The sequence below is a fragment of the Paralichthys olivaceus genome, chromosome 19 (genome assembly GCF_024713975.1).
Source record: "Paralichthys olivaceus isolate ysfri-2021 chromosome 19, ASM2471397v2, whole genome shotgun sequence".
NCBI lineage: Eukaryota > Metazoa > Chordata > Actinopteri > Pleuronectiformes > Paralichthyidae > Paralichthys > Paralichthys olivaceus.
In genome coordinates, this window is record NC_091111.1 from 15,930,678 (window position 1) to 15,950,816 (window position 20,139).

Genomic DNA, 20,139 nt, shown 5'->3' on the forward strand with positions numbered 1-20,139 from the left:
GGCTGAATACATTTACAACTTGAAAATGATTTATACATGGATCGAAGAGTGGTAAGAACCCAGACGTGCACTCTGAGAGAGGTTGTAGTCGTCACTTGACACAAGGATGGAAATAAGAAGAACAGACACAGCTCCAGGAACATTAGTTATGGCTTTAAACAGCTGCTCTCTTTGACGTCACTATGTTTGTCTGAGCTGAAAAGATTACAAAAGTTTATGTCATCTGCAATTATTTAAAAAAGAAATCCCCAAATGTGATGTTTTTTGTGATATCTCTAAGTTTTTGGCTGAACAGCTTTGTATAATTTAGCCTTTTAATTATTTTCTGGTGCTTTAAATTCCAAACGACAAATTAATCAAGAAAATATTTGTTTAGATTAATTGCTGAAAATGATAATTAGCTGCAACCCTTCATGCACGCGTAATAAATTAATATGTGAAGTGAAAAAGTTTTATTTGCAGTACTGTGTAGACCCACTTCTTGCCTTTGCTTGATGTGACACATCCCATCTGGCTCCATTCTGCTCACTTTGTGTCATCCAGTAAACATTCAGCTTAATTTTAATGTTGATGCCAGAAGTCAGCAGCTCCAACAATGTGAATAGTTACATGGATCATTTTCCTTATAGCAGTGTTCACACAGACAAACACTAAACCATCTGGACGACACTTTGAGCCCAATAACAGGGAAGAAAAAGAAGCTCTTCTGTATAAAGTCTCACAGCAATAATATTTTAGAATTTGCGAGAAAGCCCTTAACTCAATGTTGCATTGAACTTGCATTTAAATACCCTCCTGTGTACCGAGCTCTGTGTACATTAGCCAGTAAAGCTCTTCATTATAGAGAAGAAATGGAGAAAGCTTCAGACGCTGAAGCAGCTCCATTAAAAACGGCCTCTCAGCAGCTGTTTCAAAGGACACGTAGAGATGCTTTTTTTTATGGTTTATGATAAAATGTTCCACCAAAGGCTCAATTTTGCCAAAGCAGATCTTATATTTAAGTGATAATGAAATAATATGCAATAATAGGAATAATCTCAAAAAGTAATAAAATGTTCAGAAATGTCATGTGAGGGAATATCAAATAATATCTAGGTTTTTAGATACTGAAAAAAGTAATTACAGCATTCAAGCACCAACTGATTTTGATTTTATGGGGCAGATGATCATATTCTGAAGGAAAGTAAAGTAACTTGTATATATATATATACTTTTTTTAAATTGGAAAATGATTCATAAGATGTTCTCGAACCCTTATGACACTCAAAGTAAAGTAACTAAAACTTTATGAACAAACATAAATGCACATCTTTTCTGCATTTTTTTCATTTTGTCACATAAATGCAAACATAAACACTGATTCCAATATTGGTCGATATTATAGGACAACTGATATATATTGGTTGGGCTATAGTCTTATAAAGGGTCGAAGTATAATAATATTTGTCTTTATGTGGGATAGACTCGACGACTAAACCTCCTGAAAGCTGTCAGTCACTGTGATGATGCTTCTGGTTAGAACGAATGTCAAATGGTTACAGTGAGTTACTGGGATTCTTTCAATTTATTTTCTTTCGCCCGTAGCTTTAAAAACTGAACGTGTGACACGCTGTGTTTTTGTGCAGATGTTCTTGTTGCAGGACAGGGTGAGCTGCTGCATGTCTTTCCACATACTGCACTGCAACATTCTAATTCAAGGAGAATTGCTGAGATATACTGGAGGAGTATTACTGTTCTGTTGCTGAAATGAAGCCCAAAAAGAGTGTCTTCCAGTCTGAATAAAACATCTGTTCAATGGGCGAGGATGACGGGCCGCCGTGTGCTTTAATAATGCAGTCGCTGCAGGTGTGAGACGCAGCCATCAGCGCATTTTTTAGGAAGGAGCTTTTTCCTCCTCTGATACTGAAAAAAACATGAAATACACAACACATTTGTGATGCTCTTTGCTTTAATGCGATTTCTTTCTTCCTAAAGTGTTTTCTCTTTCTGTGCAGAAAGGACAGTGCTCCATCTTTAATGTAGTAATTGGATGTTATATTGCATTAGAAAACATTATTACACCTGGTCTGACCAAATAGTTTGGGTCAACAGTGTTAATTACAGGTTAATAACCGTTTATAAAGACACGGTCACATACTGATTACTTTAGGGACTTGGTGTAACAAACTTAAGCTATAATTTCCAGCCTAAATATAAAAATTGTGCAAAACTTCTCAAGCTTTCATATATCTATGTGTGAGGATATTTCTTTAATGTTTAACTTATAATTCAAAAAGCAATGTTGTGGCCCATGTTAAGTTTGATGGCATTGTGTTTTATTAATGTTACAGTTAGATTTCCCCCCATTTTTTTCAAAATGTGCTGAAAGTTTTCTGCAAACTGGTAAATTTAAACCTTAACGCATGAACTGATAATGCAGAAATATATTCTGTTCATTTACCATTTTATTGAGAAAAGGTTGCATTGACGCGTTTAGCATATTAAAAGTGGTGTAAGTTTATCGCATGCTGTATTTGCTGAATTTTAAACTTGTTAACTTTGGTGAACCGAGTCAGTGATGGCCTGTGGTTATAATGAGGGACTGTAAAGGATGCTGATGAGGCAGAACACCACCCTCAGCGATGCAGACACAGATTCTTTTCTTTGCTTATTTAATTTAATACTTTAATACTTGTCTATTGATCCTGACTACAAATCAAGCACTCAGGTCAGTGGCTGTATAAACATACAACACGACAAATGTAGCTTAAAACTGCACAATCCGCGTGGTCATAAATTTAAAAAACTCAATTCGTTGAGGTCAGTGCTTTGTGGGCGGAAGCTTAAACATCCCACACAGCCAAGATGGTCAAAGTGTACCAGATGTCTCAATGTTTAAACTCACACGAAGTGAGGTTTCATAATAACGAGTGAACACTGTACATACGAGCAGTTTCTATGGAGATGTGTCAATATCTGCTGCAAGACCTGTCGGAGGAAAGGATAAGATTCAAACTCACGTCATCTCACATGGCTGCCTTCTCACGTTACAGTTTAGATTCAAACTAGAACTCAGGCATGAGCCATTCCTAAGTAATGCATACGATCGATTTAGGAGAACTTTGCATTCAACAGTCTTCTCGTAATTTGAGTTTTCTGACAAATAGGAACAGAAGTTGTTGTAGGATTCATGTCTGCAGTTATTCAAGTTTTTCCTCTAATGTATTTAATATTTCAACTAGCAAATATAAAGATTTTAATAATTATGTTGACATTATTCAGTAATTGAAATTATAATGTAACTCTAAATGTATTCATCTACCTCCTGCTTAGTGCTGCAAAATATGCAATTGGAATTCATCTCTTTGATGTCATTTTCATGAATGAACAGCAGCGGCAGGAAGCTTAGCTGTACGAGAAATTTAGGATAAGAATACAAACTTGCATGAGTCTCATTGTCAGTGAATCTGACCTTAAATCATGAGGTCCTGTTACTTATTTTAGACCCAAGTTAAAGACTCATCTTTTAAATGTTCTGCTGTACAACTTATAACGTGCACAACTTATATACTCCTGAGGGACGAATATGTTTCAGCTCTATGCATGACCTCATCCTCCGAGTTAAATGATAGCGCAGGCACTGTGCAGGCTGCTGCACACTGAGCAGTGATGGACTCTAAGCTCCCTATTTTGGCGTTTTCTTGTGTTGAAGGGTGTAGAGAAGAGACTGTGTCCAGGGTGTGTGGCATCACCACAACATCAGCCTGTGTCTGCCTACCGAGGAGAGAGCAGCAGCAGCAGTGGGAGGGAGTGGGTGGATATCAAAAGGTGAAATGCGGCCTCTGCTGCAAAGCAACTGCAGATGATTTTGTCTCAGTTGCGAGGTCTAACACTCTCTCCACTTATATAATGTTCGCTGCTGTCCCCGTGTGCATGAGCAAAACCATTTTACCCATAATGAAGCGTCTCCTTTCCGCTGCCTCTGCATTGTTGCTGGAGTGATTACATCTTTATTAAAAGTCAGACGCTTCAGTTATTTCATTCCAGTAAATATTCATTTGCTATTCACCTTTTTTCACAATATGAATTCAATTGATGCCACGTCATGTCAAATTTAGCATTTAATCATCTAAACAAATAAGATAGAAAAGCTGTGCAGGTAAAAAAAATGTGATAACACAAACTTTTACACTTCTTTTGTTTTTAGCCACAAAGAAAGAAGTTGTGAGAATAATAAAAAAAAAAAGTGTGGCTAGTTTCTCACCTCCTGCAGAGGTGTCTCCATGCCACAGGGGTTTGACTGAGGAAATACATCCAGGATATTGTGTATGTGCAATGGATCACCAGTATACTCCACAAACAGCACCACGGCCACGATATTCTACAAACGTAATTTGGTTTTCTATTTTGAGTTCAATTCATCAAAGAGGCTCAGTCAGTTTTCTCACAAATGTGTACAACTCAGACTCTCACTGAGAAAAGGTATCAGCGCTGGATACATTTTCAAAGTTGTCCAACTGCCTCCCCTCAAGTGCATGCTGGGATAGGCTCCAGACTCCTATGACCCTGACTCACAATTAGCAGACACTGAAAATGAGTGAACGCTAATGTTTTGTTAAAAAGAATAAAAATAAAGGGGGTGCTGAATGCTATCAACACTTCTGTTTTGGCAGGTAGCTCTTTGACAGGAATATTCTGTTCATTTTATTTGAGGCAACACAGAGACTAAATCACAGGCGACAAAAAGCACACGCAATTCCTTATGGGCAAGTCTCTCTGCTCAGCAGCCAACCTGGCAACTCCCAGGGGCGGTTATTTCAGGCTAACTGGACTGGACCCCTGTCTGAATGAATAAGGAGCGAGCCAATGGTGTGAGACCAACCACAGAAGCAACCAACTATGTTAATACTGCTCTGCAGTTGTGTGTCACTCTCTCCGTTTGACTTTTGAGGTTGGTATAGTGCCGCTTTTGCTTTTTTCTGATTATGTCACCATTGGAAACACTTGCAGTTGAGATTCACTTCAAGATGCTGACCGGTTCTTCATTTGGGATGTTTTTCAGTGACTGAATGAGACAGTGAGTTTCACCTTCTCGTTTCAGTATCATCGCCAACCTTTAGAGAGATGTAATGTCATGACCATCATGTCTGATAATTTTGTAACTGACCTGATTAGATTTGTTTTGTGTGCGGACGACGGCTAGTTTTTCGGAGGTCAGTCTTTGATTTAGAGGTCAGGGCCAAGGAATAATCTGCGAAAGTAATAAGGATTGATTAAGAGCGGATGTTTTTGCTCAAAGCTGATCAATAAATCATTTCAAGGGTGTTATTTTTCAGCAGTGTGATTCATGCTCTACAGTTTGGCTGCCTGTTGCTCTGTTCTCCCCTGTGGCATTAACTAGCTGTGCACTGGTGTGGAGGAGGAAGGTCTCATTTATTCCAAGTTATGCAACCATCTTGGGAAATGCTGGCCAGGCGCTGTAGCACAGAGCTTAAACTTAGCACACTGGTTTCCCAGAGAGCAGAGCGAGCAGAGAGGCTTTCCCCCGCCTCTCTTCTTCTTCTTCTTTTTCGTCTTCAGCACCAGGCTCCAAATCTCTTCCCGTTCTCAGAGTGGCATCTTTGTCAGGAGAAAATATGTTTTACAGGCTGCATCAGGTGCTGACAGAAGCACATTTAAGGCAGAGAGGAAATAGTCTGTTGATCGTGAACCAGAATAGCTGTTGCATAAGCTGTGAAACAGAAAAGCTCTCATCAATGTTTCATGGACCTGCATTGTAAGCTCTTAAAGAGACAAGGGGGAGTATTTGAATTTTTAAAACCTATTGTCCTATTGAAGACAAATCACTATCAATCATGACAGCTGAAAACATTTTATTCAGTGTGTCAGATAACAGCATTTTTTGATTAGATATTTTGAAAAATCGTTCATTTTTGCCGATAGTATATTGACTTGGTAGAGTTTGATTTAGATTTCCTCCATGGCTAATCTTCTCCACTGTAAATTAAATCTTCTGAAATCTCCCCTTCTTCCAAAGATGGACACAAGGTTGCTTGCTTTTCTCAAAAGCCTTTCAGGAGCTTAATTCTTCCCCTTCTGAAGTCCATCATCATCACATGTTCTTTGTTCTTCTGTCCGCTAACGCAACAGTACCGGAAATCACTTCTTCTGAGCCAAACTCTTTAGAGTGGTGCAGTTCTATCTGGGTGAAACTAAGGACATGGTATCATAGATTTGTGGACTTGCAGATGCCCCATTTCCAGAAGTATCAGGCATTTCCGATGCTGGTATTGGTATCGATACATCTCTTGTGCAGATCCGACCAGTTCAGTTAATTTCATGAGTTTTTCTGGCAACCACATTCTCCCAGGGAACTGAAACTGCTGCTACTATAGAAACTGAAGAGTTATGTGGTCACATGGAAGTCTGTTCAAATAAGCACTTGAAACAATTCATGGTTCACCTCAAGCGCATGAGCTGGAGGCTAAAGGTTGCTCTATCCTTGCTCATCGTATGGAGAGTGGGAGGTATTGTCCAAGCAGAGCTGAGAACTCTTCCGTCTTTCTGCTTCTGGCTGCAGGCTATCCAGACTCAGCCCTATGACACAGCTAGCTTCTTTTTTTTTTACTAGTTTGTTGAGCCTGCCGGCATCCCTGTCTTGATGTCACCTCCCCCACACACGGAGAACAGTGCACAGGCCACTATGTATTAGTAGAAGTTACAGAGCAGTCTGTTGCAAATACTGGATGACAGGGCCGACTCGGGCAGACAGTCAGTGTTTGTTTGTGCTGTCAGACTACACCAAGTTGTTACGTGATATGAGCTCCCATAACTTGACTGCACTACATCCTCACAGGGATTGGCGGCAGGTGTCACTGGACTCTTGCTCTGTTGGGGAATATGCTACAGGCTACTTCAGTTCACAAACATTCGATATGAAGAGTTGCTCTATCCTTTTGATTCTACACTTTAGAGACTTGGAACTACAGAGGACTTTTCAACTCAGCCTCATTCACATTCACGTTGGGGACAGAAAAGCTCCTAGAGGAGAAAGTAATCCAAGTGCTGGGGATGTTGCCATTCAGAATGTTCCCAGGCAAAAAGCATCAATCATTTTCCTGAGTCTGAAAGAGGTTGATTCATCCACTATATTTAACTCCATCTGTATTTGTATTTATTGTTATTGTAAAAATAGCTAATTTTCAAGCATTAATGTGAAGTAAATTGTATTGATTTCTCAATTCAAGAAAAATGAAATTGCAACAAAATGATTTCATTAATTTTAACAATGCAAATCAACCCCCAAAGGATAAGTGGTATAAATAATGGATGGAATGGAGAATTCTTTGAATTCAAGTGAATCAAAAAGTGGTCACAATATGTAATACAAAAGAAAAGCAATGTTCCATTTGAGCAGTACTGCCTTCGGAGTAGCCGCGTGCACTGATGGATCTAAGGGGAACTGGTAATTGTGGATAATTACACTGCATTCATAATCTAACTCTGCTTAATGATTGATTGATGGAGCGAAAACATTTTAGCACCTTCTTGGTACTTTATTTTTAAATGAATGGTTGATAGCTGGAGACTCTAATCTGGGTTGAAAGATTAGCTTTTAAACAGCTGATTACAGAGTAATCAAAGCACCTCATGAGAGTTTACATAATCACATTCTAGCAGTGACTGAGAGATAAAACTAAAACGTTTTCAGATTGTGTACTGATTGTTTCCTATTCCAGAGTGATCGATAATTAGTTCTTTGAAAGACTAGTAAAACTTGATCAACAGTGATGGTGGCTGTAACAGATACAGATAGACACATTAAGCGTTGGTTCAGGGGGCTTTAAACCACCTGTGGCAGCCTGCCAGTCTGATTTGGCCACAGTTTCATAGGGAACCAAAATGTTCTCACACAGTCACATATGACGTCTCTGACTTTGTGCCGTTGCTTCACTGTACAGCTGTGTGCTGTCAAAACACCCATAAAGTTTTTACCATCCTCATCACTTCCATGATGGGCATGCTCTCAGCAAGTCTTTTTGCTTCTGTTACACACTGCGAAGAACTGCGTACTCTTGGGTTTACAGTCGGTTTTATTGTTTGTGTAAATTTGGTTTCTAGGTTCATTCTTGCTGCTGCTATCCAGATTATTAATCTTAATGTAAACTAAACCTTTGTTGTACACATTACATTCCCTATAGTTCTTTTTGTGGACCCCCTACATTAACGTCCAAGCTGTGCCAACCTAGTATATCGTGTTGGTCATACATTGGCATACTGACAGACTGTCTGAAAGTGTATATTATAAAATAAATGATTGGATTACATTACACTGTACATAACAGAGCATGAAACGGGCATGCATGTCCACACACACTATCTCTGTGTGCTTTCATTACCGCTGTAAGCTGTAATTTGACACATTTAGTTGCCTTAGCAACTGGTCGATGCCATCTACTTCAGTGTGGTAAATTTGAGAGCTAGTCAGGCTTAGGGAGACAACAGAGAGCTGTGATGGATGAAATGAGCTAAAGAGAGGACCACCGAAAGATTATTACAGTGATTACAACACTACATCTACTGCTTCCCCTCGTCACACACAGTATTTCAACCCCAAATGTACAACCTCTGCAAAGATAAATCACACAAATGTGAAAGGCTAAAAGTGAAAACAAATCACAGTAAGGGTCACTCCTCCTCCTAATGAATAAGACTGTGTTTAAATGTCTTCTGCTGTTGTTAATACAAAATTCAAAGCAGGGCAAGGATGTTAATGAAATGAAAACAATAATTACATCTGCTCAGCGATGGTGTTAAACGTCTGTTGGTAAAAACCTGCAGCACAACACATCCCACTGATGACTTTAAATTCAGACATTTAAATTCATCAGAATGTTTGTTTGAATAATTTCAGTTCTAGTCTAGGTTCATTGTGTGTCCTCCAGCTGCTGCTGCTAAAATTCATCATTCACTGTGTTCAAAATGTGGTGCAATTTGTAACAGGGCATCAAACACAGTAGACCATATGGCAAGTCAAGCTCAAGTGTCTGTAACACATTACATACTGTATGTGTCTCTTCTTCCCTGCTGGTGAGATCAGGATCCACCCCAAACAACCTTGAAAATCCTATTACAGTTCCTAGGTTTTCAGCAGTGGTTGTCATGACAACTGTGCATTTTATTTCTGGCTCCTTTGAAATAGTGTGAGAGATCACAGTTCCTCCGCGTTATGTAAGACGATGTGCACCATTCCAGGCCGGGGTTTCCTGCCGAAGAGAACTTCAAGAAATTAATTAGAGGGGAAAGGTAGACACAGAGCGCTCCAGCGTTCTGTTTACCTTGCAGCTTTTATCACAGACCGATAAGAATGTTGGCTGTCATTGTCATGCACAGAGCTAAGCACGGCTGCCAGATGCTTTTAATAACACTGCTCATTTTGGTGCATTTGGTTTTCCTGTCTTTTTCTGACATTGTCTTGTGTCTTGATGGGCATGACAAATGATGATCAAGGTGTGTGTGTGTGTGTGTGTGTGTGTGTGTGTGTGTGTGTGTGTGTGTGTGTTTGAGAGAAAGAGAGAGGGAGTAAAATAGAAAATAAATGTGCATTGCCTTTGATAACAGAATTGGACTGGGAAATTATGGATTAGCCTTAATCGGATTAGTAATCAAATTGGGATTTAGATGAGGAATCACCTCTTGGATAAGCACTTGTGACAAATAAATTCAAACAATATGTAAACATCACTTCGCTATTTTACTGTGATCTAATAAATAAAAACTATGGTTCACTTCATTTGCAGAGTGAAAACTATGAAAGTGTGAATAGTTTCAGATCAATTGCAGAAAGTTAAAACAGCATTAAACTCTAAAACCTTGAAATAGTTTGCCAGGCTTGCCACATCGCTTGCAGTCTTTGCCTACGACAATATAATGTTCGAACAACGAGGACACTCGTATTCAAACTGGTTTCAAGTAGCTTGCCTGAAGGTGGTCGTGATATTTTAATGGTTTTACAGTGGCAAAGAAATTGACAAAATGAAGTGGTTCATTGATTTTCTATGTTTTAGTGGAAAGACTACGACTTGCGGAACTGACAATAAGGCCAGATGTGAAAATTAAAAGCTTAAATGAATCTAAAAATGTAAACTTGAGACAGACACTGGATATTTTTGCTTAAATTCTAGTTAAGTTTAATCTTATTCCTTTCAGAAAATTGCAGATTATTACCAGCAGTGACAATAAACTATACCAGCTTATTATGTTTTAGCACAGAATTGGAGCCTGAGCAGTATTCTCCATAAAACACCTTTCAGAGATTGGCAGTGCATAAGGTTTTTACGAGGTTAATCACTCATACACACGATGCACCATCTCACCCAAGTCTCTGCAGTTGGGAAAAATGTGTTGCTCATTGATGTCTGCAGCTCCGCTCAAAATAATTAGGCGTACAGCTAATAACAACCGGTGCACCGCAGGGCTTGACACAGAACTTTTATATAACAACTCTTTTATCACAGAGTCAATTTGTTGAGATAATTACTTGCACCATTAGTGTGAGATGTGTTCAGGAGCATGGTCTTCCAATGAAGAAATATATTGGTGGAATTAAAGCAAAGTGCGGCTCTGCTTTTAAAGTCTAATGATTGTAGCCCCACACAGCTGGTTTACACACTGTTTGCAGGTTTCTGGTGATACACTGTTTTGTATTATATGAATATTAAAGGTATAGAGAAAAGCATTTTGATAGTCACACTGTACTGAATAACAGACTTCCTTAATATCAGTCGTATCAGTGTCTCATCAGTATATATCTATCCTGCATTTTGAACTTATCTTTATTGGCAAAGAAATGCTGACATCTACACTTACAGAAAACAATGAATGCCTCCTGTGTGCAAAAAATATTACTCTGACAGATTATTCAAGTCATCGTTGCTTGAAGGAGATAATCAGTAAAAACCTCCAAGCTTCTTTGGGGGCTGAAGTGGAACGACTTTCCAGAAGAGATTTGGTAAATAGTGTCTCATAAAATCCAAACCCTTCGTTGTAGAAGAGAAGTTTTTTCAATCTGATGTCAAAGAGAAATATTTATTGAGAAATCAGCCACAACAATTTGATGGCTGATTTAAAGATATGTCAGAGTGGTGTACATCTGTGACTTCGTACTATAATAAAAGTAGTGAATATAATACTTATATATATATACTTTGTTTGTTGGCCAACTATAACATTCACCTTCTTACTCAACTAGGCCTCTTGACTATTCACTCACATTACAGGTCCCTTGTTGTTCAGTATACTGTGCTGTGGGTAGGAGGATGATAACATTAACATACACTTACACGAACATGCACGAAAACTGTGAGATCTCCGAGATGAATTGATTTTTTAGTGAGAATGGAATGAATGGAGGAATGCAAAAGGAATCCCACTGGAGTATTTCATATATTATATTCATATCTTTCATGTTGTTACTTGTAAGGAGAACCACAAGAGCGATTTTAAATTACGGGCCTTTGGGCTATAAACAGAATAACTCTTCATGGTTGTTTAAAGCCAATATCTCTCTGACTTCATGCATCTTTTCTCATGTCTTTATTTTCTTCTGTTTTTCCCTTTCTCTGTTACAGACCAGAAGTTTTCACCTTGGTCCCCGTCTCGAAAGTTCAATGAAGGCAGACGCCTCCCTCCGGCCAGGAACATGAAGGGCTTATCGGGCGGCCGTTCCCAGCACCAGATCCCTTTACCCCATGGCTTGGACTACGACCCCCACATCCATGACCTCCATGCTCACCATGGCTCTGACTCCCGCCACTCGTCCTACCTGCTCAGCCCCACAGAGAGCTGCCCCATGGACTTCCACCACCGCTACTCACCGCGCAGCTCCATTCACTCTGACTGCATGATTATGAACCCGGTCATGATGCCTCCAGTTGCTGTGTCTGACCACATCTCCAGCAGCACCTTCCCCAGAATGCACTACAGCTCTCAATATTACGACTCAGCCACACGGGACGACTGCGCTGCCATCACAGCCTCTGCCACCTCCCCAGCTGTCGCCGCTGCTGCAGCCGCAGCGGCTGCCGCCTCCCACCACGCTGGCAACAAGAGCAACCGCCTTCCTGCTAACCTTCTAGACCAGTTTGAAAAACAACTGCCACTACACCGTGACGGCTTCCACACATTACAGTACCAGCGCACTTCCACCACCACTGAGCAACGCAGTGAGAGTCCTGGCCGCATCAGACATCTTGTTCATTCTGTCCAGAAGCTGTTCACAAAGTCTCACTCCCTGGAGGGCTCGTCCAAGATGAATGGCACAAAAGGTGATATTGTAGGAGGTGGAGGAGGAGCAGGGGGTTATCACCATCATGGCCACCACTCCACCAAACACGGTAGCAAGAGGAGCAAGAGCAAAGAACGCAAGCACCGCTCTGGTGGCTGGTGGAGCTCCGACGACAATCTGGATAGTGACAGCACCTACCGCACGCCCAGTGTCATGTCGCGGCACCACGGGGAACATGTCAGCCACTGTTACCCAGATTCCATGCACAGCCACCACTTTGGAGACCTGTCTCTCAAGACCTCTAAGAGTAACAATGATGTCAAGTGCTCGGCCTGTGAGAGCATGGCCATGGCGCCAGAGGGGAAATTTATGAAGAGGAGCTCCTGGTCGACACTGACAGTCAGCCAGGCTAAGGAGGCCTACAGGAAGTCATCGCTCAATCTAGAGAAACCCATAATGCATATGGACCTCAAGCCTTCACGGACATGTCACTACCTTCAGGTGGGTGGCACTTTACTTTATGTAATACATAGTTTGTTTCTAATCAATCTGTCAATCCTGTTTGCTATAAATGGAGCATCTGTGAATTAAAGTGTTCATTTAAAGTTTCAGTTCAAGAAATGAAAGACCTATTTTATCATTTTTTATTTTATATATATATATATATATGTTGTTTTATGACTTTAACTGTCAATGCAATAACACATAGAAATGGTGCTGCTGTTTTCTTTAAAGATTAAAACATGCAGCCTCCTTCAAAGCATCTACCTGTATGAAGACCCTCACCTCTGCTGTATAATTCTAAAGAAGGTGTAGACAGTATTTCAAGGCTAATTGTTTTGTGGTAGATTGAAAGGGCAGAAATCCTGAGCATCACCTACTGTATATGAAAATATGAGAAACAATCATTGAGATCAATATTCCCTCTCTCCCCATAGAGGGTCATTGTGAATAAAATGGAGTGATTGATGCTCTGATTGGATATCCTGCTGGGGAAGCATTTCGAATCACACTTTTCTTTCCGATACTCTCTTGAGGGCAATTACAGTGTCTGTGAGTGTGAGACGCCAATATATTTAACCAGGATTACCTTTTGTGTAGTTACCTCAGGGGGCTGTTGTCTATTGAGGTGCAGAGATCAATTGAGTGGATTGATGTCAGGGTGGAAGACACTGAGAATAAAGGGTTACCTGCAGCTAGACTGCAATGTAGAAAAAAAACAGTTTGTTTAGTGCAAAAAATATATACTGCAGAGTCTGAACTAATGCAGGCACTAAAATAAAAATACATTATTTTATACAGTTTTCTCTGCTATAACGTTCAGGAACTAATTTAGCCACGAGTAACAACTTTAAAAACATGGTAAAAACCAAGTGTTTTCAATTTTTAATATTCAGCATGGCTTTCCAAAGAGAATAATGTAAATATTGTAGGGCAAACACCTGAATGACATGGTGGTTTAAAGGCTTCAGTGAGAATGACCTGCGAATAACCGGGTTTTGTGAGGTCATTGTGACCTTGATCTTGGACATTTGACCTCCAAAATTTGACTGCTTGTAGTGGGATTTAAAACAGCTGCAGGAAATGGTGATTATTAAAGTTGCCCTGACCACCCGCCTGAAGATGACGCATGCCTTCTACTAACTTTGCATTCTAACTTTGCATTCCCCCACTATAACCTGTTTAGATTGTGCTCTAAGTTTTATGCGTGCAACGTCATCAATTCTTAGTCTCAGCCCTGTTTTTTTGTTTTTGTTAGTAATGACAGTGGATGTAAATGGTGCTGCACTTACACAAACCCATAAATAGTTCTCTTGGGCTCTGGGTGCATTCCTGTCCATGCTTGGAGAGGGACAAGAGGCTGAATCTTTGCCCAGTGCATGCACTTTGATGCTATGTGGAGTGCACTGCTACACACAGCTACACACAACTACACAAACAAACTGTGGTTGTTTGTAAGCCGTGGGGACAGACAGACTCTGTCAATACGGAAAGTCTTTCACTGACATTCGACAAGCCTCTGCCTGCCCTGCAGCTGCCACATGAACACATTCAGCGTGTCCTCACTGAGCTTCATTCAGTGGAATAAGTGAGGGGAGATCTGTACACAGACACTGCGGTCAACACTCAGTGAGGTTATCACATTTTATCTGCTTGATGCGTCAGGTCTGTGTTTATGCTTGTGATGAGGACAGCTCTGTCTTGGACAAGCTGTTGACTTGACCTTGTTTTAGCAAGTGTCAAGTATATGAAATAAAATAACGCCATAGATTGTGAAACTGAACTAAACATGATGTAAATCTTAACGGTTGGGTTGATAAGTTGAAATCCTCTTCACGACCGATAGCGAATAAGTAAATAAAGTTGTTGTTGGTGTCTCTGGATTCAGCTGAGTAAATAAAGTCTAAATAACTAATGTTTTGGTGTTTTGAAGCATGTTTGAGCTGTAGTATTAAGTGTGGCATAAAGCCAAACTGTTCAACATTTCTCCAATATTCCATAAACCATATAACGTCAATCAATCATATCTCTGTACCTGTCCTTGTTGGACATGTAGAAAGTGCGGTGCTTTACCTCAAGTATAATAATAAAACCTCTCAGGTGATAGCAGGGAATTTGAAAAGATTATCTTTGGAAGAACTTTGTCTCTCCTTGTTGTCTTCATCCACTGTAATGACCCTAAAGATTGAGCTTGTGTCCTCCCAATGATATACAGTGACCATTACGGCAAATTATGTCTCTCAGGACACTCTGCACCCACAGTGTGGTACTCTATGCCCAAACCTACCAACAGAGAATTTACTGTACGTATAAGTACATGCTCCATATAAAATTATGGAGACATATTTGGGTTATAGTCTGCACTCCTGTCAAACGGGGCTTAACATCCTGCTGATTTGCATACACCTGTTTATTCCAGTTACTGTAATAGCGGAAGACTTAAACTGGGCTCACAGCAAAGGAACTCTGGTTCGGTATTACCCTGATTCAGATTTCAGTACAATCGGTGTCACAGATTCAACATTGTACCACTTCAGTGTTTCACAACTGTGTGGAAGTGGGGACATTAAATTACAGGACTAATTCACTACAAATCACTACAACCAGTTTTTACAGGTCAGCGTTTTTCGTGCTTGAACGTCTGCTACGCGGTCTTACAAAATTACCTTCTGCCTCTGCAGCGTGAGGATGCTCCATCCCAAGGTTATTTTTGTGCACAGTGTTCAGTGTTTACTCGTAACTAATGATGGTGGAAAGCTGATCGTCTGTCTGGCTGCTGAACATGCTCTTTCAGGTGTAGCATCAAATGAGCACAGAAATGAGGTAATGCTAATGAGCTAGCGCGATGCCTCTATGAGTGATGGCTACCTTGTTAAACCACAGCCCCAGACAATCCAACGCTCGTGCACTAGGAGGAAATGGTTCTGTATTTAAACCTGATTCATTTTGTTTCCAGATGATTCTGCTGATGTGGAAAAGAAATACACATATGCATATGGAGGATTAATATGTTTGATATTTTTATTTACTGCTAGGACTTAGCGGGATTTAAGCAAGCCAGCTAGTTTTCATGTTACCTTCCCAAGTAGGGCAGCGTTGGAAACTACTCCCCCATTTTTTTAAATAGATGACTCATAGAGGAAGATAAATATCACAACTTTTGGAAAAGGATCATTTATTTTCCTACTTTGCAGTTGGCACGATGAAAAGTGTATCCTGTACAAAAGTTCATTGGTTTTAAATTCAAAGGAGAGAAGCATATGGTGCAAATTCTTCAGAACTCCACTACAAAAACATTTGGGGAGAACTTGCTTGTAAAACGCATTCAATTAATGAAGGTGGAAAGCAGTGGCTGCTATTATAAGCAACTGTAAATCTTTCTCTACTCTTTTTCTTGCAAGTGCCTGAGGCTGTCTAGTCCTTCACCTGTCAGCCCTGCTGAGGTGGGCTGTCAGGTCAAAGAGGATAATGGGCGTTAAAAAAAGACGTATGATGCTTTTTCTTTCCTCCAGTGTGTTACATGTTTTTTGTGTGTATGTAAAAGGTCAGCAAAGTTAAAAAGCACAAAGTCAAGTAAGTGGAGCTGCTCTCCCCCACAGAAAACACTGAAGCCCCAGAGATGCCTTGTCAGTCGTCCACATGATACTTTTGCACCATTGAGACATCACAATGCCCCACATTTTCATCATGCTCACCTAGCAGCTAGTCTAAAAGGCCCTCTAACAAAGATAAGTAAAGCAAGGGCAGAGACAAACATTTCAGACATCAGTGAGTATGTGACTCTATGAACCTGTCCACGTACATGATATTAAAGTATTTTAGTTTAACACAATTAAAACTACTATTTTCTTCTCCAGGGAATAGCTTCTTCTTTCCATTTGGTACATCTGGAATTTAACCGATACTTGGTATTGGAATCGATATTGTGAAGGTGAAAAGGTATTGGAACATCTCCAGCTACAACCACGAGGTGCTGCAGCAATGGAGAGAATGAGGAAAGTGATTTGTTTGTGGTAGAGAAAGTTTTACCTTATCTCTCATCAGAAAAGGAAATACTGTATATATCAGCCACTCTGAAGCCAGTATCTGTAAAAGCAGTTCAGCCATTGTGGCAGAAAACAGCCGAACTACAGTATATGATTGGATAAAGTGAGTAACTGGCAGAGCATTACGGACAGCCCTGCGCCCGAGGCTGCTGTTTCAAGAGCTAAGGCTACCCTGTCCGCTGGGACAACTGCTGCTGCTGAACCGCACACTGACACAGTGTTGTACTTACTATACACCTGATCAATACGGTGCCAGACCGTGTAGCGTGTGACACATTGCCACTGAAAATCGTTCATCTTCAGGAGAAGGAAAGCACTGCGTGTTTGGGAGTCTGTGAGTAACAGGACTTGTCAATATTAGCCAGTTTAATCATAGTAAAAAAACAGGTGAGCTTAAATCTGCACAGTGTTCAATATGACAATCACAAAGATCAAGGGGACTTGCTTTTACAGAGTTAAACAGGGAATACTCTGCCCTGATTTCAATCACATGAAAATCTAATTAAATCCTACTGGTTTTAAGTACATGAACACAGTGTGTACAATTACTAGCTCATGTTCACTTCATCCTGATGCTGTTATATTAAGAACAGTCATTGATTACAGTTATGAAATGATCAACATGTTATTTACTACATGATATCATGGCAGTGAACATATACAAGTGGACTTTTCAACCCCTCTTTACTTTGTTGATCACACCTTACGTCTGAAATAATAGTGCTCCCTTTTTCAGTCATAGAAAATGCAAGAGCTCATACGTTTTTTTGTATTAGCTGCAACACTGTGCCATTCATAACAGAGTGCTGATCTCAAAGGCCCCCGGCCCGAGCCTTAGTGACATGACATACAGTTGCTGATGTTAACTAGCATTTGAGTTCCTTCTAAAAATGTGCTGATAAATCTTACCCCAGATCAATTTACTCCCAAACCACTGAAATGGACTCAAATAAACATCGATAAGTAGAAAGGTGGATTGTGGATATTTGACATGCTGATATCCTGCAGATGTACTAACACAAAGTGTTTGTTCAAACAGGAACAAAAGTTACATGACTTGCACAGAAAGAGTTTTTCTTTTCATGAAAACCTCTGAATCGCTCAGACACAGAGACCAACCGAATGAATCAGCATGTACGGCTGCAGAGGGTGCTGTTGCTCGGTAAAAGTTAGTGTTGAAATAATCTTTGATCCAGCAATTTTATCTATCAGTTACCAAGATATTGTGCAAAGAAACAAATATTAGGGAGCAAACCATGAAAATAAAACCATACTTCTACTACATATGCAAGGTTCTGCTTATAACCCAGAGTGATATCAGTTTCTCTCTCTCTCTCGCTTGATATATTCAATCCTTTGTACGCGGCCTATTTCCACACAGGATGCAGGGCTCTGTGTTATCACCACCCACTTTGTCAAAAGATTACACACAGGAAACAGCCTTCACTCACAGTCCCACACACACTTCCCACCAGCTTCAGGTTAATAAACAGTGGTTACCCAGTTTTTGTGTTTATTCCAGACAAACTGCTGCTGCAGCTGTCGGAAGCACAATGCCTGATGGTCTTAGAGTTTACAGAGAAAAAAGACAAGAAGTGTTCAGGACAGCAGATAGAGGAGCTTTAATGAACGAGAGCCAGCTTGAATTATTGTCAAATGAAAACATTGGACCATGTATGTGACTTCTATGTCAATTATTTTCTCTCTTTACACTTTAACGAGGTTTCGATCTGCTTGACTTCCTTCAGCATAAGAGCTGGAGAATACTCAGAGGTATTTAATTGGACAATGAATAACTAGCAAAATACAAAACTCAAGGTACAACAGAAAACACATTTTATATTCACAGTATTTCTGACTTGACACCAGAATGTATCAAAGTTGTGTGATCTCTGGCTTTCATATTTCAATTGCTGGATTTTTAAAATCTTTCCAAGTAAATACAACACATTGGACTGTGAAAAGCAAAGTGAAACAACTCTCTAAATGTTTAAAATACTGATCTAAATGATCAGATTCAAATTCTTACAGTTTGACGTACACTTTGACTTTTTTGTCCACGTTTCACCTCCTACGTTGGGTTTAGCTTCACCACCACGATTGTAAATGTATTATGAACACAGATTATTAAGTTCAAGAATAATACAAAAAGTCTGTTCAATGTTGCAAAAAGAATCTCACAATAACTTTTTGACTAGAAGAACTTCTGGATCTGATTCTCATGGGTGGTGTGAGGTTAAGCACTGAGCTTGTTTCATTTGAGAAACCAGGGCTCTGAATGAAATTAGAGGGGGGGCTTGAAACCAAGGATGTGAATCAGCTTTATGTTCTGTTTAGTGAAAACCCAGCCAGAGCTTATCCCACTACTTGTCTGATACATTTCTTGAACTCGTTTGGCTAATTGGGCCCCATTGTACTTGCAAATAATATCTCTTGTGTGCACTGTACATGCCTGATATTTTGTCTTTGAGCAGAACGGCCCTGTTACATCTGTACTCCATCATCATTTAACAAGTCACCACAGATACTGGCTTGAGTAAACAAGCAACATCCTGGAGTATTGTAACATGATATTTTTAAAGTGTATGACACGGCATCTCAAAGTTCAGTAAAACCTTGGTTTTCAGCTGAACTCAGACAGAAAACGAGGCAGCGCTCAGGAGTGTAGACCCACGTTTCCACAAAGACACAAAGTAAAGGCTAGAAAGAGGAATTAAATTGTTAAGAGAAAGCACTCGGCGAGGCTGAAAAACCAAATTGCTGCTGATGACCCAACTGCAGCTTAGAAAAGCCTTGAGGAGATCATCAACTGCAGGGTGAGGAAAATAAACCCCCCACACAAATGACCAGCAATCCACCAACAACTGGAAGCATTTTTATTTAAATGCACTCTGGACACTATGGCCCTGTTCATGCCTTGATTTAACATCCGATTAGTGATCTGATCTAAACAGTGTTTGACGTGAAATCAAGCTATTCTGGAACTGAATCGGATCAGTGAGGATTAATTACATATTGTGATTGGCCAATGAGCACAGTATTGGCACATGCATGCAGTATACTCAAACATCACTCCAAATGATATGAATGGTTAAAACTTTATGGATTTTTTTGGATGCTCTGGATGGCCGGTCCCACTATGACTGATAGGTCAATTTTCAGGGTGTTTGTCTGTGTGTGGATGTGCAGAGAAGGAGTAAATCAATGTTCTGTGCAGCTATACAATAAAATCAGATTTTACCCATCGTAAAAAAAAAGTTTTTTTAAATGAGTGCTCTACGTGGCAGTCAATGTTGGTATTGTGTTTGGCTGCCACAAATAAATCAA

The 20,139-nt window shown here is 40.1% G+C and overlaps 1 protein-coding gene across 1 annotated transcript in view; it reads left to right on the forward strand.

Moving 5' to 3' along the window:
• dlgap2b (discs, large (Drosophila) homolog-associated protein 2b) overlaps nucleotides 1-20,139 on the forward strand; it is a 64,940-nt gene that overhangs the window by 29,544 nt on the left and 15,257 nt on the right. Inside the window, exon 3 of the mRNA XM_069515671.1 lies at nucleotides 11,610-12,766. Within this exon, the coding sequence (XP_069371772.1) occupies nucleotides 11,610-12,766 (1,157 nt within the window). The remainder of the gene's footprint in view (nucleotides 1-11,609; nucleotides 12,767-20,139) is intronic.